The sequence below is a fragment of the Cygnus atratus genome, chromosome 1, assembly GCF_013377495.2.
Source record: "Cygnus atratus isolate AKBS03 ecotype Queensland, Australia chromosome 1, CAtr_DNAZoo_HiC_assembly, whole genome shotgun sequence".
NCBI lineage: Eukaryota > Metazoa > Chordata > Aves > Anseriformes > Anatidae > Cygnus > Cygnus atratus.
Genome location: NC_066362.1, coordinates 57,495,653 through 57,517,321, shown reverse-complemented (window position 1 = coordinate 57,517,321; position 21,669 = coordinate 57,495,653). Strand labels below are relative to the sequence as shown.

Genomic DNA, 21,669 nt, shown 5'->3' with positions numbered 1-21,669 from the left:
AGATAGTTGAGAGGTAACAGGAGGTATGGGGAACCAACAAAATAGAGATTAACCAGTATTAAGGGCAAGTTTAGGGACTTTGGTTGTGAATTGAAGACTGGGTCAGTGCATGTAGTCTTCTGGAATAGGATTTGGTGCCAGGTCCAGACTAGAAGTTGTATGCTGTGATCAGTTAGGAAGAAAACCTTGAGAAAATCAAGGGAACTGAGATGCAGATAGGAAAAAGCTAGTAATTTCCTGAGAGGCCAGTTTTTGCTTTGAAATAGTTATGAGCATTTCATATGAACAGTTTCTCTGAATACCTTTTCCCTTTATTCTGTAATTTGAAGTTTAAAATAAAACAAAACCAAATCTTTCCTGTATTATTCCAGAGTCATCTGGGATGCTATTGCAGTTTGTCTTTATAGAGAGTGATTTGTGAAGTTCTTTTGAACACACGTGTTCCTTGGGAGCAAGATGGAGGTGGGTGAGACTAATGAGGACTGTAATTCCAGGTTTAAAATAAATAAATGAAGCTGTGCTTTCCAAAGTCGACCTGGAATTGACTGGCCTATGAATCTAGGGCCCAAATTCTCTTTAATAGAAGCAGATGTGACCATAGGTTAGATTGTAGTGCTGAAATGACTACTGCATGGTTCCTGATTGGATATACAGAAGTTCCTTTTTAAACACAGCATAGCTTACTTCATGGTCTCACTACCCTGCTGTTGTTTCAACCCAAATTTAGCACAGTGAGAGGATGAGGTGTTTTCGTTTCATCCCAGCCTGTAGCATTGCTACGGCAGGTTCAGTAGGGATGGTGCCCCCTGGTGCAGGAGCCTCTCCTTCCCTTTCTTGGGTGTTGCTTTTGGATGGTGGTGGGTGGGGAACCCGATGGCATGGGTGCACAGAGCTTAGTGGCTGCTCCAGTCAGCTCAGGCGTTGGAGAACGCCACCAGCATTATAAGCAGGAATGCCCAGCAGAGAGTTTAAGTAGCTCCTGATGAAAACTTTGCCTTTACTGTAGAAATAATGTGGGTGAACCACCTGCTATGCTAGCAAGGAGTCTGGGGTAAGGACGCTCATCTGGGCACCCACATCATCTCTCTTCCCAGGTGGAGTTCTCCTTTTTCTTCTCCTTCCCCCCACTTTTTTTGGTCTTCCCCAAAACAACCTGCACCCACCATTACCTTTAGTTACTGACCCCACCAATAATTCTTTGTGCACGTGAACCTGTCTCAACATCCCTTCTGCAACTGCCTGTTCCCCTTGAACACTTGCAGATTTGCAGCACCCCATTCCCTCCCTGTTCCTTTTCTGTTTGCTGGTTTGTTCGTTAAAAATTCCGGTGAAGTTATAGCCAACATGTGTGGCACTCCTCGTTACAAAGGGGGCTATTTTTAGAAATGAAGGCCAAAGGGTTAGTCATGACCATCTAGTCCTCCGGTAACACTGTTTTTAGAAGCAGTTTGGGCTGCTGTGTTGTAAGGGGGCCTTGGATTAAGTTTCGTAGCAGTATGCCAACAGCTGATTGTCTGCTTTTTTGCTGTGGTGTGCTTCTTTTTTTTAGGGTGAAAAGACACTTCTTGCTCTGGTTAAGGCTTGAGTATGTTTTAGTCTGTCCCAAAACTGAGTAGTGTTGAGGTAAAAACTTCAATGAGTTTGGTTTTTTTGAATCATGTGCAATTGAATATATTATAAGCTATTGAACTACTGTAAGCTAAGTGTAATTAGGATGTGAACGTGCATGCATGCATCACCAAAATCTGCACTAAACAGTGAAGATCTGATTATCTTTGTTGGGTTGTTCCGCATAGTTCCCTTCTTCTGTTGTAAAATTGTCTGGTCTACTTTAGAAAGTAAATGTTTCTTTACACTTCTTTGCAGGTTTCTGCTGCAGTGTCTTGAGGATCTTGATGCCAATCTACGGAAACTGAATTCACGCTTGTTTGTTATTCGTGGACAGCCAGCAGATGTTTTCCCCAGACTTTTTAAGGTAAATGCTAGAAATGCATACAATTAACATAGAGGGTTTTTTTACCTTGCAGTTGGTTTGTCTATAAATATAACTGCCAAACTCGTTTGAGCTGGGAATATTTCTTATATGAGCGTACCTCAATGCAAGTTGCTATCTATGCAAATACTTAACATACTCCTGCAATTTCTCTTACAGGTTTCTTTTTATTAATATTTGGATTTTGCCTCCCTTCTAATGTGCATATCACTGATTAAACCGGGTTCCTCTTAGACTTTACAGTTGTTCTTTTTCTCTCCAGAAATAGAAGTAATTTCTAACAGTCTCCTAACTATAAGTGCTATCTATTACTAAGTTTTCCTTTCCAAGTTTCCTTTAAAATACAGAAACATAATTCTGTGCACGTCAATACTGCTTCAAAGCCTGACCTGTAAGAGCTGTCCTTTATTTAGGCCAGTTCTGTGGTGTGGTTACTTCTTGGCAATTAAGTGGTTCAATAAGTTTATTTGGTGGTAATAAGCTTGGTTTAAAAAAAAAGCAACAAAAAACAGGGTTGTCTGTTCAATTTTTAAGTATTATTCTTGCCTAGTTTCTATGTATTTGGCAGAGTATTATTATGAAGTAGTGTATACATGGTAACTTGCAGTTGTTCTTGCTGTAGAGAATGGTGAAGTTGAACTTAAAATTGAAAATTCTCAACTTTAATTTGGTCAGATGCTTGTTCTTCACAGGCTATTTAATAATATCAAAAAGCAATTTATAATTAAAGAAGTTTTAGGCTTTTGCAGGAAAGGGTCTTATTGAACAAATTAAAACTGAGGGATTGCTACTGATATTAATTCATCTTACCTGGATAATAGTGTACCTGGATAATAGTGTACTATAATAGGATAGTAAAAATGGACATTTTGCAAATTGATTTTCAAAGTTTTATGGAATGACTGAGTTGAGGTGATGGAGATGAGCAAATTTTTTTCCAAAGAGACTGTCTGCTTGGTAAGTTTAATTCCCAAGTCTGCAGCACCAAGCTATTAACATTTAAAAAAAAAAAAAAATTTGGTCTTCACTCTCATCCTTTAATTGTGCTAACTGGTTGATACTCTAGCTGGTCTTTGCTTGGTTTCTACTCAGTAAAGAGCTTCCTGCAGGAGCATTGGGATGTTAGCTGCTGCTTGCAGCAGCACCTGAATGTTCAAGGTGGTTAATATCTTCCTACCAAATTTTGATCCCATTTATTAGGGACAAAGATCTTGATGCTTTGTGTGTAGCTTCTAGGTTAGAGACACCGATGAGAAGTTTACCTACATTCTTCAGTGGCCACTTCGACAACGGCTGTTTTAAGTCTTTTTACCAGGCTGGTTTTTCTATGCTTAACGGCATCAGAGTGCTGCATTTTCAGAACATTATTTAACTTCTGAGAAGGAAATGAGAATAACTTGTCATACAAATAGTATTCAAAGAATGTTCATGTCTGTTTGTCTTCTGGTTCCTCAAATTGCCAAGAATTGTCTTTATGTAAGTTTCCTCATTGTGCAAAGAACACATACAGATGTTTTTTTGCATGAAAGAGGATAACTTCAAGCAAATAATGGTAGGACATGGTGGAACTTCTGTAAACCCTTGTGTCAGAATTCCCAGCATAGATGCTGGTTTCTGGGTGGGGGATGAATATTTCACAGTTGTTTCTTGATAGATCCTCTCCTTCACAGGCTGAAGAACAATTCCTTCAAAAGACAGAGCACTGATCTAATTTTATCTTTGCAAAAGACTTTAAGGACTCCTAGGACTTTTCATAGAGATAAATAATTGTTTGCTTTTGTCTTTCCCACCCACTTAGAGACCCTCAGTGGAGCTTTGCGCCCCTTTATATCTCTGAATTCAGTGTCATCTGTTTTCAGCAGTACTAGCTAATAGTGCTGCTGATAGCAGCAGTAGCTTGTCATCTTCTGGAGAAGTGCACAGAGACAATATTTTTACCAGTGAATTTTGCATGTCTTTGCAAAATTATTTTAGATTTATTTTGTTAAAGTAACTTGAGAAAGGTGGTTCCATCTGACTGCAGAGATGCAAATTCCATTAGTAGCAGGCACCCGCTTCGTACCTGTTGGTTAATTTGAACCAGTCAAATTTTAGTTGGTTCTTGCATTATTCTCTTCAATTTGTCCCAGCCTGTTCTTTATCTTTGGTGCTTTGGGGCTGGCTTGATGAAGAAAACAGAATTGGGTCAATCTCTAATTCTTTAAATGCATCAGTGTTGCTAAAAGCATCCATCACGCAGAGCAGTACGCGCAGAGTGACTTGTGTCCTTGGTCTAAGTGCCTGGCTCATGCTAATGTGATCTGGGTGTGATCACATCACATCACACTTATGTCAAAGTTCCTTAGCTCCTTGTGTCATGTGGCTCTGCTCCTTGGACACAATTTTCATGGCTTTCTTTTCAATGTGCCAGAAGAAAGAAAGAAAGAATTAGGGAAAAAATGCTGCAAATGGTTGGATAGTGGTTTTACACAACAAAAGGAGAAATGAATGTTGCATAAAGGTGTGGGAGGCTGCTAAAGGGTTCACAGAATCACAGAATCGTCTAGGTTGGAAGAGACTTCAAGATCATCTAGTCCAACCTCTGTCCTAACATTAACAAGACCTCCACTAAACCATATCACTAAGGACTACATCTAAACGTCTCTTAAAGACCTCCAGGGATGGCAACTCCACCACTTCCCTGGGCAGCCCATTCCAACGCCTAACAACCCTTTCAGTAAAGAAGTTCTTCCTAATATCCAACCTAAACCTCCCCTGGCGCAACTTTAGCCCATTCCCCCTCGTCCTGTTACCAGGCACGTGGGAGAATAGACCAACCCCCACCTCTCTACAGCCTCCTTTAAGGTACCTATAGAGAGCGATGAGGTCTCCCCTGAGCCTCCTCTTCTCCAGGCTAAACAACCCCAGCTCCCTCAGCCGCTCCTCGTAAGACTTGTTCTCCAGACCCCACACCAGCTTCGTTGCCCTTCTCTGGACTCTCTCGAGCACCTCGATGTCCTTCTTGTAGCGAGGGGCCCAAAACTGAACACAGTACTCGAGGTGCGGCCTCACCAGAGCCGAGTACAGGGGGACAATCACCTCCCTAGCCCTGCTGGCCACGCTGCTTCTTATACAAGCCAGGATGCTGTTGGCCGCCTTGGCCACCTGAGCACACTGCTGGCTCATATTCAGCTGCCTATCAACCAGTATTCCCAGGTCCTTCTCTGCCAGGCAGCTTTCCAGCCACTCATCTCCCAGCCTGTAGCGCTGCTTGGGGTTGTTGCGCCCCAGGTGCAGGACCCGGCACTTGGCCTTGTTGAACTTCATACAGTTGACCTCAGCCCATCGGTCCAGCCTATCCAGATCCTCCTGCAGAGCCTTCCTTCCCTCGAGCAGATCGACACACGCACCTAACTTGGTGTCATCTGCAAACTTACTGAGGGTGCACTCGATCCCCTCGTCCAGGTCATCGATAAAGATATTAAAGAGGACCGGCCCCAGCACTGAGCCCTGGGCGACTCCACTAGTAACCAGCCTCCAACTGGATTTGGCTCAGGGCCTGCTGGGTCATTGTTGGCAGACTTTGGGGTGGAAGGAGCCAAGCACTCCCAAGGGTGGTCAGATAGACCACCAGAATTGTACCTGGGCCTCATCTAGGGGAGAGAGAGAGAGAGAGAGGGGGTCCAGAAGTGAAGCAGCACCCTGGGTGATCAGCGTTGAGTACCCTTGTCTCTTTGGTGTAAATCCAGTTGTCTGAAATAGTCTGGCTGGTAGGTTTAAATCATCTGCTTAAGAGATCTGGGATTTGAAAAGTGTTTCTCTGAGTTTGATTGGCAGGGTGGCTTTCTAGGATCATTTGTGCATTACCACCTTACCAGTTTCCTGCTGTTGCACAAACCATAGTCGCTAGTGAAGCCTTTCTTCAGTTCTTTTCCCCCGTCTGTTACTGCTGGCTTGCTGTCGGCATCTATGGGTAAAATTAAATGGCCTGTGACATCAAGGATGTTAGACTTGATGGCATCCTCTTTTTAAGAGACAGATTTCTGAACTTTAATTGAGAATTGGAAGACTTTCCTTTCTGGTTGGTGGAGGATGGGGGTTTGGAACAGGAAGGGAAAATGTATGGTGGTGTCTGGTTTTGGGGGGGAGGAAGTAGTTGCTGCTCCAATGCACTCCCCTTTCATTTTTGAAGCTGTTCTGGGAAGAATCTGGTTACCTCTGAATTCGTTTCTCTCCAAAAACTTCAGCTCTGCTGTTAAAGCTGACAGGCATATGTGAAAAGCTTTTTTGCAGAGTAACGTACTGTTGCGGGAAAATGTCCAGAAGGCAGCCTGTGTCATAATTTCCCTTCTGTTATGTCTCTTAAGGTATATGGATCCTAAAGTTAGAGCTGAGCTTTCAAAACTTTCATAGAAGTGTAATGGGGTGGATCAATAGAGGTTTTTTTTGTGCGTGATTCCTATCCAGATGCCAAAATGTTGGGCTTTAAATACCCAGACTCACAAAAATAAATCTATTTTGCGCCTTTGTGTACTTCTGCCAGCTATCCCCAGAGGGTAGCTGTGTTGCATCGTGTCCTTCCCATTCTCCTTTCCCTCCCCCTCCATCAAGCAGCTGACTTGCTGAAGGACCACATATTTATTTTGTGTTTCAGGAGTGGAACATTGCAAAACTTTCAATTGAATATGACTCGGAACCATTTGGGAAGGAGAGAGATGCGGCAATTAAGAAGCTGGCTAGTGAAGCTGGAGTGGAGGTCATTGTTCGAATTTCTCATACGTTATATGACCTAGACAAGTAAGTTACCATTATCTCTGGTCTTATAAAGAAAAAAGGTGCGACTTTTATGCAGTATTTGCTTAGATACTGTGTGTTACTTTCTGTGCAGAGTGCTTTAGAGTTGGGAAGACTACAAATTGGTTTTATGTTTCTTTTATCTATTCGTCTATCCATGCAAATGAGTAGAATTTTGGAACTCCAAAATTGATGCAGAAAACTGAATTGTAGCTTTGATTTTTGGGTTATTTTGAAAATAATGGTTAATTATCTGACTTCATAGTGAAGTGGTTCATATACCTTTAACTTCTCAAAACTGGCATCTGCTTTTGTTTAGTTAGTTATTTTGTTAGTTTAGATTGTTCTGTCTTTGTCACTTGTTTGTACACAAGTTAGCAGAAAGTTCTTAATTTTTGAAGAACTGTTTCCTCTCAGTTATGTATCCAATAACTAATTGGGGATTGTTTGATAGCCCTGTGTTGCATTACCTAATGTGTTGTTTATAGTTTTCCAGAGATCTATTTAAATGGATTAGTATTAGCTCCCTACTATAGAAACATAATCTGCAACCTATTCAAAAGTATGACTTGGCTTATCTTAACATTGAGTAATTTATTGTGGTAGATGCCAGTTTTAATCTGTTAGAAGCTACATGTATGAGAGGCAGCTAGACATACGAGAGGACAGGGAATTCTTCCACTGTTTTTAAGTTGAAAATTTTCCCTCTTCCCCCACACCTGAAGCTTTCTTGTTTCCAAGATTGCAGATGTATTTAAAGATTGACAAAGCCGAATATGGAAACTGCTCTGTTTTCAGTACCAGAATAGAGAAATAAATTTTTACGCAAATAGTGTAATCTTATAAAGATGCACCCAACCCACCTATGTAGCTGTGGTCTTTCATCTGCTTTGTTGATCTGTATTTTTCTTTGCCTCAAGCTGTCTGTATTCATTACAGAGGGACTTTCCTCAACCCAGGAGTTACAGATAATTGATTTGGTTATTAAGAGTTTATTTATATGCCTCCCTGATGGAGGGGAAAAAGGGTGGTGTAAAGTTAAGGTTGAAACTGTTCAAATTAACACGTGTATCTGGTGTTCTATATAGCATGCTACAGGTAGATAAAAATATTTCTTCTCTGCATGTGTATAGGTGTATATATTTTATACAGTTTGTGCAATAAATTTATATGAATTATATAAATTTATATATTTTTTACAATGCATTGTAATATGCCATTGTCTGACATACCTCTTTTTCTTTCCTATTTTTTTTAAACTCCAGAATCATAGAATTAAATGGAGGACAGCCACCTCTTACTTACAAGCGATTCCAGACTCTAATTAGTAGAATGGAACCACTGGAGGTGCCAGTGGAGACCATAACCCCGGAAGTAATGGAAAAATGTACTACTCCAGTTTCTGATGACCATGACGAGAAATATGGTGTCCCATCACTTGAAGAGCTAGGTATGTTCTGAGACTGCTTAGACATTGTGCAACAAGAAGGATGTAATCTACCACTGAAAGCATAATACTTAAAAATAACCACATGAGAGAGGGTCTGTTTATAGTTAATTGTTAAACTGATGCCAATTATGACATACAAATAGAACAAAAAAAAGGATAATGAGCTCTGTACATCTTAAGCATTGTTTTATTTTTAAATGGTAGGTCAGATAAATCAAACTACACTAAGTACTGCTTAGCTTCCTGTAGTGCAGCATAGCCATTCTGATGATACCAAATCATCGTCAACATACTGATAATCTTTAATACTTCACTTTGTATTAAATGTATTTGGTATCCTTGTGCTTCATGTCACTGATTCGACCCTTTACAGTTACAGCTCTTGTCTTGTAATGCCAAAAAAGATCACAATAAAGCAAGTAATTATTTTAGAAGCTTCTAAAAAATCTCTTGTTTCTGTAAATTCTAAGAAATATTACCAAGCTATAATGTTTTGATTTCCTACCAACTCCCCACTTGAAAAGCAAACAAATGTAGTGTGACTACTAAATCTCTAACAAAAGCGTCTGGACAGATTTTGGCTGTGCTCTTGCAGCTCTGTCTAGTCTGTTTGAATTCCCTTACAACAGACTTTGTTTTTAAAGCCTTTTTAAGAAAGGAAGGTCTCACTAATCTGTATGCGGACATGTTATCTCATGTTCTTGGTGAACAGTCTTTGGAAGGGGAAAAGAGGGGGGAGAAAGTCTTACCTTTTCATCTTTCTTCTGCAGCAGAAGTACTTACTGATCATCAAATTGACCACAATCGCAATCTGTTATTTATGTCCAGGTCAATGAAACAAGCGTATTAGTTCTGAAGATAGCATGCCTGCTTTTAATGCAATGCAAAAAGTTTTCAAGCATTCTGTAAATTATAATAATAATCCTTGATTCTTAGTAGTATGAAAAAAAGTGAAACTTGTGTTTTAGCCCACATATTGCAGAGCTGGAAATGTGAACATAATTTGGAAAATGAAAGAAAGTTTGCTTTCTTTGTGCCAAAACAAAAGTGGAATTAAAAAAGGTAATGCAGCATTAAGCTTGATAATGGAATATAAAAACTGCCATTTTCTGCAAGTTAGAGGTGTTGAATGGGCTTTGATAAGACTTGATTGCATACTGTTACAAAACTTGTACTTTGTCACATGTCCAACTTAAGGCTATTCTCAAGATATAATAAAATGTCACCGAGTATCAATATGCTAGAATTTTATTGCCCTACAGTAGAGGCAAACAAGGAATTTCCTTGTTTTAATTTGTTTTTCAGGTTTTGACACGGATGGTCTGCCTTCTGCAGTATGGCCTGGGGGAGAAACAGAAGCTCTCACACGACTGGAAAGACATTTAGAACGAAAGGTATGTTTCAAATCATTGCGAATATGACATACCTGGAAAACATAGTTGCCCTTTGCAATGAAACATAAAAAGAATTGGGCAAGTAGTTTAAAAAACAAAAGCAAACTTGTACTCAAGGCTTTATATAAAAACGTTTTTATTTTATTTGATATAAATCAAATTGCTGTTTTGTAGTTTTAAAAGATAATAGCAGGTTGTCTCTTAATTTGAATTTTGGAGAAAGTCTGTCATTCTGTTTTGTGCTCTGAAAAATTGAATTATTTTTTCTTTGGAGGTTATTTTTACCTGAAACATAGTTCTTGTAACTTTGAAGGGGAATTCTTCTAAAAGCTAACGTACTGTTAGTTGTCTTGGTTTCCTTTATATTTAAAGAAGGGATAGGTAGTTCTGGAGGACAGCTAATGCCTCCTGCATTGAGGTGAATTATCTTCCAGAGTTTCCACTCATTCAAGAGGAACCCCTTGAATGCTTGACTGCTTTATCTTGGATCTAAGATACTGTGATCATCTGTCCAGTGTCTGAATTCATTTATAGACAGTGTATAATCTGTCTCTTTATGATGGCTTTTTGCTACCTAATCTGTAAACTGATGTTGGCATGTTTTGCTTTTTTTTTTTTTTTTTTATTTTTTAAGGCTTGGGTGGCAAACTTTGAAAGACCACGAATGAATGCAAATTCCCTTCTGGCAAGCCCTACTGGGCTTAGTCCCTACCTCCGCTTTGGCTGTTTGTCTTGTCGTCTCTTTTATTTCAAGCTAACGGACCTGTACAAAAAGGTATGGTTTCTACATGGACAACTACACATTCATAGATTTATTGATTTATTTTTTTCCTTACCTTCTCCTAATAAAATGTTTTCCTTTTAATGCTGATCTTCAGGTAAAAAAGAACAGCTCCCCTCCCCTCTCCCTCTATGGCCAGCTGTTATGGCGTGAATTTTTCTACACAGCGGCGACTAATAATCCACGGTTTGATAAAATGGAGGGGAATCCTATCTGTGTTCAAATTCCATGGGATAAAAATCCCGAGGCTTTGGCCAAATGGGCAGAAGGCAGGACAGGTTTTCCTTGGATTGATGCAATTATGACACAGCTTCGTCAAGAAGGCTGGATTCACCATTTAGCGCGGCATGCTGTGGCATGCTTTTTGACTCGAGGTGACCTCTGGATTAGTTGGGAAGAAGGAATGAAGGTATTGTTTCTCTTTCTTGAATTTTAACATTGAAGCCTCAGATACACTATACAGTAATGATATCCACAAAATGACTAAGCTGAATATGAAGCCTTAAACTGTGGACAAAATCAGTTCTGATCAAACCAGTGGTAAAGAAGTTTTTGCCTACTGAGTACACCCTTATATTGGAAGGTTTAGTGCAGTCAGAATAGGTCTGCAATTCTTTTAAATTTGAGATTTCTTCCTAAGTCTTTACAAGTAAGTATGGTTTACTCCTGTAACTGGAACATCTTTCCAGTTGTATTGTATGTGCAGTTTCTGTTCACATCTTGTTTGCTTCCCTGCTAAGGAAGAACACATGAATTCAAGGGAAAAAACTAATAGCTGAGTGTCCTTTCAGACACTTCTGGCCATTCACCTAACGTTAGAAGCGTAAGTATAGGCAAGCGATTTAGCTGTATTTTCAGTGCAATTAATTTCCATGTAAGTGTCCAGGAGATGTTGAAGTTCAAAGTGCAAATGTCAGTCTTCTGAAGAAAAGAATGGAGTAATTTCATCTTAGCATTTGAATCAGTTTTACTTTTTTTTTTTAGAAGGATGGCATTTGTTTTACTAAATGATGATAATCAATACAAAATAGTTCTTTATTTCTGAAGTTTAAAAAATAATTTACTTGCTATCAGGATTTTAACTTCACATTTATGTATGTATATAATCTTATGAAATTTCACCTTGCTCAACAGATCAGCTGTGAGTAAACATGTTCCGTTTAAAATAAATAAGTAAGTCTCGGTTACACAACAACGTAAGCTGTCTTAGGAATTTTCCTTTGCAGTTCATAGATACAGACATTGAAGATAAACATGCATAGGTAATTCAGCCAAATGAAGAAACTGTATTACAGATGAGTGCCAACTTTTTCTTACTCTTGAAATAATGCAGAGGTATGGGGGGGAAGACTTGTGCAGTGGAAGGATGTTTAGTTAGCATGTCCCTAGCTAGCAAAAGTTAATCTGTCTTTCCGAGGAAATGTTATTTCCAAAGTCTTGTTACATGGCAGCATCTAGTGGAATAGTTGTGCGCTAACATTTAGCGTTCAGCTAAAGATCTTGTTATAGGTTGCTTGCTTAAAAAAAAAAAGTTTTTTCGAAACATAGGGTTTTTCTTTCTAGTAGTTGCAGATATGTAGGCAACGTTACTTTTGTAATATTTATTCGGTGTATACTGTAGTATGAAAGCTGTCATGAATATATGGAGAGAGAAATCCTTGTTCAACAGTATTGCCTTATTGAGACTATTTTGGAGAAAATATTAGCTTAGGTTGGGTGGCAATAGTAACATACTAAGTTTCAGAGTCTTAGGGTAAAGAAAAATTATGGTTCTTTGGAACTTTTGAAGACAATGTTTGAAAGGAAATAAGTTTGAAAGGAAAATCAGAACTTGAAAAATAGGTATTAAGTATCTGTTTTGAAAACTACTCAGTGCGCTGTTTTTATAAAAAGTACTCACAAGTTCTCCTTCACAGAAAAAGGCTTCTTTCTTTCTTGTTAGCCTCTATTGTTAGTGGTATGACTAGTGAGCAAAGAAGCTTCTTGTTATGCACGCTAGGCTCATCTCTGTTAACAAGTAATAAAACAAGCAATACAAATACAAAACAATCAGTGCTGGAAACTTGAATGCTTTGAAACTGTTGAGTTCCAGATTTAAATCAGCTTCCTCATTTGTTACTTTTAATGTAAACTTCTCCAAGAATTCAAAGGTGTATCCTCAAAACCATGACTTACTAGATTAACTAGTGGCCTTCAAGATCACAGCTTTTGAATATTTTTACTATCCTGAAACTCTTGATTTCTACTCTTAGGTCTCCTTGACTAGTGAAAGCTGCTGCACAAGTTGAGGTGTTTAGACTGACAGAGTTAGAAACGTGCCTCGTGTGTTTCCTGCTTTGTGGAAGTTAGCAAAGCTTGAGGAAGTTGCAATGTGAAGCGGCAGCTCTTCCAAAAGCAACAAATACACTTACAAGTAATCAAACTCCTGCCATCCTTCGAGGATTTATTTCTTAAGGATGTGTTTAAGCAAAAAGGTGCAACTTCTTGGTCTTACCTTTCTGAGATGTCTACAAGGTTTTTTTACAGGTTAAAAGCCAAAATGGGCTGTCACTTCTGTTCTTGACTTTGGCACTTAGGTAAGTGTTTGTACTTGTGTACTCAGCAGTCTGTGAATGTGCCAGTTTAGAAAGAGTGTTGCCATGTGGAAGAGCTGGATTTACTCTGCTGAAATCCAAGACTCTGAACAGCTCCTGAAAAAGTAGGTGGTCCAGAGAAGTGCTATGTTCATACTAACTTGTTATTCTGATTTCTCAAGGTCTTTGAAGAGCTCTTACTTGATGCAGATTGGAGTGTGAATGCTGGGAGCTGGATGTGGTTATCCTGTAGTTCCTTCTTTCAGCAGTTTTTTCACTGCTACTGTCCAGTGGGTTTTGGCAGAAGAACTGACCCAAATGGAGATTACATCAGGTAATTCACAGTCCAGAGGTTGCAGTAATTTGTAGATGTTGCTTAAACTGTCAAATTGCTTAAATAGCTTGATATTTAAAATGTTCTTTTTTTTTTTTTAAAGACGTTACTTGCCTGTACTTAGAGGTTTCCCTGCAAAATACATCTATGATCCTTGGAACGCCCCAGAGAGCATCCAGAAGGCTGCAAAATGTATTATAGGAGTTAATTATCCCAAACCAATGGTAAATCATGCTGAAGCAAGCCGTCTGAATATTGAGAGGATGAAACAAATTTACCAGCAGCTTTCCCGATATAGAGGACTGGGTATGGCTATTGGCTTTATTTATTTGAAAACTTCTCTCCTTCTAGCAATTAATAACTTTATCCCATAGTCATGGTTAGTTAGGTGCGAGTTCAGTGTTGTGACCAGGGTTTTATATACAAGTATATGGAAATATTAGATGTAACCAAGAAGGGTAAAAAGGGCTCGATTGGACTATCTGTTTCCAAATCTTTTCCAGAAAACTTTTTATTTAGGCTTATGGAAGTTTTTGGTTAAACTGGGTTGTGTGAGTGTTGTGATACTTCTGTACAGCTAAGTTTTAATAACAGTGATTAGAAAATGCATATGGTTCATAACTTCAATCATAGCATATACGTGCAAGTGTTGTTGCTCAAACAGATGCTGATGCAAGCTCTGATAGCATTCTTCCTAGTTAGCAAAAACCATCCCCTTTGCTCTGAGAAGCAAACCACATGCATTTACATTGTTCAGAAAGGTATAAGCAGTCTGTTCTGATAATAATGGATATTGAATCAGGATGCATTGCAGTCCAGTACAACGTGGTGAATACTTGTAACTAATGCATATTGGAAAAATTATATAGAATATTATGTGGAAAATGCCCACTAAGTAATTGTGAACTAAAATTACTTGGCAAGATTCCAGCAATAGGGGAGGTGGAGGGGTGTGTGTGTGTGTGTGTGTGTATATATGTGTATATATATATACACACACACCTACATATATATATATATGGTGTATATATATATATATATCAAGCTCCCTGGGACGGTATATATGGTGTATATATATATTATATTATATTATGTTATATTTTATTTTGTTTTATGTCTTTATTTTATTTCATTGCTTAGGTCTTCTTGCAACAGTGCCTTCTAATCCAAATGGGAATGGAAATGGTGGGCTAATGGGCTTTTCACCAGGAGAAAGCATTTCTGGGTGTGGTAGTACAGGAGGTCAGTCAAATTCTTTTTTCATATGTAGAAGTACTGAAACTGAACTGCCCAAATGTCTTTTACAAAGCCTTTGGCATTGTGTATAAGAAGAGCTGTTTTCACAAGACAGGTTTCAGTGTAAATCACTTAAACGTTTTCAGATTTCTTCACAGTTTGGTAGTATTTATATGAAGACATCTTCAGATCTTTTTTAATCTCAGACATAGAATAAAAATTTGCACTGTTTTTATTCCCCCAAAATCATCTATTAAAGTGTATCAAACAGTTTGATTTCAAAAGCATTAGAATGTGATCTTTTAGAAATCTAAACATCCTGATATTTGTAATAAGTAGTGATTTTTGAATTTTCAAATCAGAACTGTTAATCTGTAAATTTTCTTCTGTCAACATTAGATTGCTTACTGGAAAATACCATAGCACCAACAACAGTATAATAAACAGTGTCTGTAAGAACATAATACAGAATTTATCAAATGGTTTTGATGAAAGTTTTTATGCTATTAATATTCTTAATGTAGCATACAAAGATTATCAGGTTACTAAGGAAAAAAAATACGAAATTGTGACTTTGTTGTGGTGTAACCCAGCAGGCAGCTAAGGACCACACAACCATTCTCTTACCTTCCTTCCCAAACCACCCCCCCCCTCCCCCCCCCCAACTTTTTGGTTGAGATAAAGACAGTTTAATAGGACAGAAAAAGAAGGGAAAATAATAATAAATATATTTTGTGTGTGTATATATATACAAAACAAGTGATGTACAATGCAATTGCTCACCACCCGCCAACTGATGCCCAGCCAGTCCCCAAGTGACAGCCACCCTGCCAGCCAACCCCCTCAGTTTTATTGCTCTGTGTGACACCCTATGGCATGGACTGTCCCTTGGCTGCTTGGGGTCAGCTGTCCTGTCTGTGGTCCCTTCCCAGTTTCTTGCGCACGCTCAGCCTCCTCGCTGTCAGGGCAGCACAAGAAGCTGACAGGTACTTGACTCGCTGTTAGCACTGCTCAGCAACAACTCAAACATTGGTGCTATCAACATTATTTTTCTCCTAAATCCAAACCATGGCATCACTCCAGTCACTGTGAGGAAAATTAACTCCATCTCAGGCAAAATCTGGACACTTTTCCAAATATCTAGTCTAATATGTAATGAAATTTCTTTACCATGAGGGTGTTAAAACACTGGAAGAGGTTTCCTGGAGAAGTGGTTGATGCCCCCATGCCTGTCAGTGTTCAAGAGGCATTTGGACAATGCCCTTAAATTAATATGCTTTAACTTTTGGTTAGCCCTGAAGTGGTCAGGCAGGTCCCTTCCAAGTCAACTATTCTAGTCAATTCTATGATGTTTTTAAATTTGTATAAATCTATGATGCATCATCATCTTGAATACTATGTATACTGTAGACTCCTCCTTGTTAAAGGTTAAGACAGAACTGAAAATTTACTGTTTCTATGCTCTCCTGAGGCTTTGGTCAAATTTAAAAGCAGATTGCAGCAGAAGGTGGACCTTACCATTAAAGAAAAGAAGTCTAGTCTAGTGTGTGTGTATGTATGTGTATATACATGGCCTACTTATACTTTTCATATCAAACATAACCATTTTGTAGGAGGTTACTGTGCATTCATCTGAATTTGCAAGTTTGAATTTGAAAAGTTGAAACCATTAGAACTTTGGACCTGTTCTGAGGTAGTTTGACAAATAAATGGAAAAGACCAAACAAAACAAACCCAAAGCCATACTCAGCCTACCTCTTGAAGGGGGGTGTATGTGGAGGGGCGTCTTTTAAATTCCCAAATTGGAATGTTTACTATTTTTTCCTGCCTCGCTAGGAGCTCAATTGGGAACTGGCGATGGTCAGACAGTTGGTGTTCAGACATGTGCCCTGGGAGACTCTCATGCAGGAACAAGTGGAATTCAGCAGCAAGGTATTACGGGAGTGCTTGTCTGTAGAGGATCTCCAGGTTCTCGCAACTATGGAAAAAAAGACAAAACATCAAAATAAAATGGATGAATTTTTGCTGGCAGCTGCTGTCTATAACTTGGAACTGGCCTTGTTTCTGTTCTTGAAACATAAAAATTATGTCTTAGAGTAAACTTGCTTGTCTTGTCACTTTTATCTTTCAAATACTCATCTAGAATAATAGTTCTGTTTTGAAGAGGGGATCACAAGCGTGACTAAACAAAATTATTGGACATTATTCTAGGCTACTTCAAACACACAATACTGGAGGACAAAATTTCACTTTATGCATTTGATTGCAAAATTTGCATGTTATCTTTTTCCCTGATTTCATTACCACTCTTTCCATGTATAATCAACTTCCACAGTTCTCTGTGGATACTCATTTAATTTGTTTCCATAATTGTTAGTCACTTTACACGGAGATTGAAGATGTGGTTTGTAGTAGGTCAGATTTGCAAGCAAATTTAGCATAACTGTCTCTTCCTTGCAGTCTTAACAGACGCTGTGTGTTTACCGGTCATGAAAGACTGTAATCTGTTTTGTTTAAATATCCAGAACGGAACCAGAACAGCACAACAGAATAAGAAACATTGCAACTGCTTTTGCTAATTCGCACTACTTATGCGGGATGCATAATGCATTATGTCAGGGTTGCCAGTGGATAGCTTACATGAGCCAGAAAAGTTTAAATCTTTTTGTTACTTGTGTTTTTTCTACAGCTTAGTTATGTTAAGGATTTGCTATTCTTTCTGTAAAAGAATAGTAAAAAGGATGAGGAGACATGGAAGTACAAATATTAAAAATTTATAGCAACGTAGAATATATTAATATGTCCAAACAGATGAACTTCTGTTTCCTACAAATACAGTGCATAACTATGCATGCACATACTATATTTTTCACTGTGCATATTTATTTAATTTTTATTTTAATATTTTTTATTGTTAAAATAAAAAAAATTATTTTTTATTTTAATATTTTTTATTTAATTGCCCTAGATGCTGTTATGAGGATTTTTTTTTTTTGCATAAGAACTCTTTCATTCAGGATGGTTTGTCAGGATTTTTTCTTGATCAATTGGCTTCTTTTTTGCTGTTGTAAGGAACGTAACTGCACTGATTTGCAGTTCTGGATTTTATTTGTTATAATATCTACTGTATCTGAACAGGTTACTGTCAAGCAAGTAGTATCTTACACTATGCCCACGGAGACAATCAACAATCACACTTACTGCAAGCAGGTAACTTAAAAACAAAACAAAAGAATATATAAAAGTACAATAGAGTCTTGACATAAATTCTTGATATAAATACTGGTTTTAAATTATCAGGAAGAACATCCCTTGGTACTGGCATTAGTGCAGGGAAGCGCCCAAATCCAGAAGAAGAAACTCAGAGTGTTGGGCCAAAAGTCCAGCGACAGAGCACAAATTGAACTGGTAAGAACTGAGAAGCCTTAAATTTATCCTGTTAATGAATAAATTACTGTACATATTCACTGTACAGATTTACCGTGCGTACTGTGCTGCAGTGCAAAGACCTTAAATTTTTGCTCCAGATCTTTCGGTTGCAGGTGCTGTATAAACAGAACAAAAACCAAAAAAATCCTTGCTCTGAAGAGCTTATGAGGTATGAGAGTGGAAATAGTTACAAAAATAGAATCAGGACAGAGGTTATTGGACACGTTATTTGAGGTGTTAAGGAAAGGGACATGTTTAAACTGTGGCTTCCACATTAGCAGAGCTGCTTATGTAGCTTCAGTTACTCTCTGCTCCTGCATCTTGCCTCAAATTATGTCAGCAGCACTGTGTGTGAGTGTACAGTGACCTGAATCAGAAGACTAACACAGCCTAAAAGGATAGTCTCAGAGCTTGGATGAGTTTTAGACATACAAATGGACTAAGGAGAACATGTTTTTGAGAGACACAATAAAAGAGTGCAAAATGCTGCTGTAGTTATTGGATGCAAAGATCTATAGAGAAGAATGATTTGAAGACTCGAGCATTTGTCATTAGTCTGTAACCTGAGCAGGTTGCTCAGATTGACAAAGTTTGTCGAGAAAGCTGTGGTGAAAAGTACTTGAATCTGGAGAAGGATGTGTTCCTGGATATATGTGAACAGGTGTGAAAATGTGTAGAAAGAAGCAGAAATTGTGCAAGGAGTTTGATTTGTGTGTAGTCATCAACAGAGAAGTTAACTGGATTTTGTGTTTTGGATAAAGATACTTAGGAACAGTACAGAGAAAGAAAGGTAGACCAAAAATGTTATACCCCTTCTCCTAGTGAGCTTGAGTTGAAAGAAATGAGGAAGATGACCTGCAAGACGTTAGAGTAATGACTTATGAGGAAAGTCAAAGAATGGAGGTTTGTCTGAAAGAAGAGGGGACAAGATTCAACAGTAAGAGTGTGGCTGTCTAGATTAAAGGTGGTTGACATGCCATTCCATCCTTTTCTTTCATAAAGGAGATTTAAGAGTTGGTCATTATGGAGTTTGAAGAATAAGGAAGAAAAATAATATGTGAGGCACTGGTGAAATTGGTAGGTAGGGATTCCACGCAGCAAGTATAGAAAATGCATTCAGCATCTCTAGAGATAAAAAGGGAAATTCAATCTACTTCATATGGTTTTGACAGCAAGATCTAATTTTTGCTTGTTATGTGGTGTCAGCACTTTGACAAAGTCATTGCAGTGCATTATGAACAATTCTATTGCACTGATTCAATTCAGTGAAGAATCACTGTTTCCATAATGCCTGTTGCTTGTTTCTAGAAGAAGTGAGCTGAGACTCCAGAAACTGATGGATCTTTTCTCGCAAACATGGAGTGCTGTAAACCGTGCTTCTCTGTTCTCAAATTGTATTTTGGTACTCCAGTGTGCCTGAGTGGAATGCAATTACAGGAGTCCACGTTTCAGTAGATGTCTGATCCTTAGTATGTGTAGATTCATTCAGCATCCATGTTTTGTATTCCAGAATTCCTTAGGTGCTCGTGTCTGTGTAGAAGAATTGCCTGCAGAGTGAACGTCTGGTTCCTGTCTAAGCTCTTTTTCAATTGAGAGACAGGTTGGAGGGGTTCCTAGTTTGACAGAGAAGACTGATTTTTGTTAGGGGTGTTCAAAGCATGCTGCGAGAGCATGACAGTCAAATGTAAAAATCAGCCAAGAACATATTCAAAAACACTGCTGGCAAAAGGATGTGCACATTCTGAATAGTGTTAAGCTACAGAGGCTGTGGGTTTGTTTTTTTTTTTTTCCCTCTCCCCCTTCCCCTTTTGGTCTCTAAGGAGTAAGAAATGAGAACTCGGAGTATTTGAGCCAGTATGAATGGGACAAGGCTTACTGCACTGAGAAGGGGGGAAGAGTTCTTTTCCTTGAATTATGTATGCCTTTTTTCAAAGCCTGCATGACAAAGTGCTTAAGATTTTTTTTCTTGCAGCATTATCGGAAGAGAAGATACTACTCAACACCCAGGATGAAGTTTCTGCTACTCTGTATTGGAACTAAAGAGTTGTGAGAATACTTGTACTAAAATAACATACTTTTTCATAAGTTATTTTAAATTGTTCTCAGTTGTTGTAAACAAGTTCAATTTTTGGAATGCATTGTTTCTAACTGGCATTTCTATGGTTTTTAACTTTTTAATGACTCTTTCACAAAGGACAAATTGAGTTTTGTATATAAAGTATTTGGTGAAGTATTTGCTAACTTAATGTAAATACAAACATTCATGATTAGTGATAGACCCATCAATATATTTTTGATAATCTTTCATGTATATGGTAGTAGGAAGAGCTGTAGTGATGTTCTGTAAAATGGATGGACATAGAAAGCTTTGAAGTTTTTAAACTGCTATTATTTTTAGATTCCAGAATTTGATGTCTGTATGATCAACTTCAAATTTTCATAATGTAAATGCTTAGGACTGTGTTTAATCAAATACAGTAGACTTGTAACCTTCATTAGTTGCATCTGTATATAAGTCATATGCCAATTTTTTGTCAAATTGTAAAATTTTCATGTATATGTCCAGTCCTTGTATTTCTCAGTTGCCTTGTTCAGTAATGACATACATTGTTAATAAAAAAAAAAAAGTATATATGGATACATATGTCTTTGTGTATGCTGTTGTTCGGGTATGCATTTCCAAGTAAAATGGGGAAAAAGGAGGGAAATGTAATTTCTAGACTTAATTTGGAAGCCACAAACAGTGAACTGTATTAACTTTCACTTTCATGCCATTGAAGCAAAACACTATTCAAATTATATGGGCCTTTGTTGAAATTGTGTGTATGTATTCTGAACATCAGATGTTTTTCACCATTAAATTATTAGGTGTTTCTTCACAGTCCAGCTTTGCATTTTTTTTGTGCTATGAATGGAATTTGCTTGATAGCCTGGCTGTCTTTCCTGCACTGCAGCTAATTTGCTGTTCTTTGAGGATGTGGATTTGTAAAACTGCATCAGGTTTATTAGCTACTCAGTCAATACTCTGCATCTGTCCGAAATGTTTAGAGAAGCTGTATCTAAATGTTTTATTAGGCCGTTAAGATCTCCAAAGAAGCAGTCTGAGTTACTACATTTTAACACACAAGTCAGACAGTTCTCTATTTGACTGGATGCTGCAATTAATTTTTATGTGGGAGGAGTTAATTATCTGTTCTTAGTATCAAATGATTGATTTCCAGTCACAGGGGGTACTTTTGTATGATGGTTTGGAGATAATTCAGATCAGACTCATGGGCTGACAACATATTCAGCACTGTGTTTGGTGCAGAATAAGTTGCCATGATTCTGGCTATTCCTTGATTTTAGATGATAATTAGATTTGTAATTACAAAATTAGATTGCTATTTACAAAATAAGTTAATGTAAATATCCTTGCATACTGATTTGGAAATGATAGCAAAATCAAAAGTACTACTAAAAATACAGGCATGCTTTTTGTTTTGAGGCAGGGAATCTTTGACTAATCTTCAAGGAAAAATCTTAACACTGAGAATGGAGAAACAGATGCTAAGTATTTTCCACAGTTCAGTCCAAGTAGAGTGGAGAGGTTTCTTAGTGACACAAGTAACCAGTAAAATAAACAATTCCTCTGCTTAAGTAGTCTGGAGAGGAAAAAAGAAAAAAAAGACTACAGTAGTCCTAAGAGTATGTTCTAGGAAATGAC

General features: G+C 38.1%; 1 protein-coding gene across 2 annotated transcripts in view; it reads left to right on the top strand.

The window, feature by feature from the left end:
* Positions 1-20,723, top strand: part of CRY1 (cryptochrome circadian regulator 1) — a 38,548-nt gene extending 17,825 nt beyond the window's left edge. Inside the window, exons 2-14 of one of the 2 annotated variants that reach the window (XM_035569237.2) lie at positions 1,867-1,975; positions 6,627-6,769; positions 8,032-8,216; positions 9,522-9,610; positions 10,245-10,385; positions 10,489-10,800; positions 13,147-13,298; positions 13,402-13,604; positions 14,439-14,540; positions 16,371-16,466; positions 17,673-17,744; positions 17,835-17,942; positions 19,936-20,723. In XM_035569237.2, the coding sequence (XP_035425130.1) occupies positions 1,867-1,975; positions 6,627-6,769; positions 8,032-8,216; positions 9,522-9,610; positions 10,245-10,385; positions 10,489-10,800; positions 13,147-13,298; positions 13,402-13,604; positions 14,439-14,540; positions 16,371-16,466; positions 17,673-17,744; positions 17,835-17,938 (1,708 nt within the window). In that variant the 3' untranslated portion in view covers positions 17,939-17,942; positions 19,936-20,723. Of the gene's footprint in view, positions 1-1,866; positions 1,976-6,626; positions 6,770-8,031; positions 8,217-9,521; positions 9,611-10,244; positions 10,386-10,488; positions 10,801-13,146; positions 13,299-13,401; positions 13,605-14,438; positions 14,541-16,370; positions 16,467-17,672; positions 17,745-17,834; positions 17,943-19,473; positions 19,912-19,935 lie in introns of those variants that run through there. The other variant, XM_035569238.2, reaches the window with a different exon arrangement.
* The last annotated feature ends 946 nt before the right edge of the window (positions 20,724-21,669 follow it).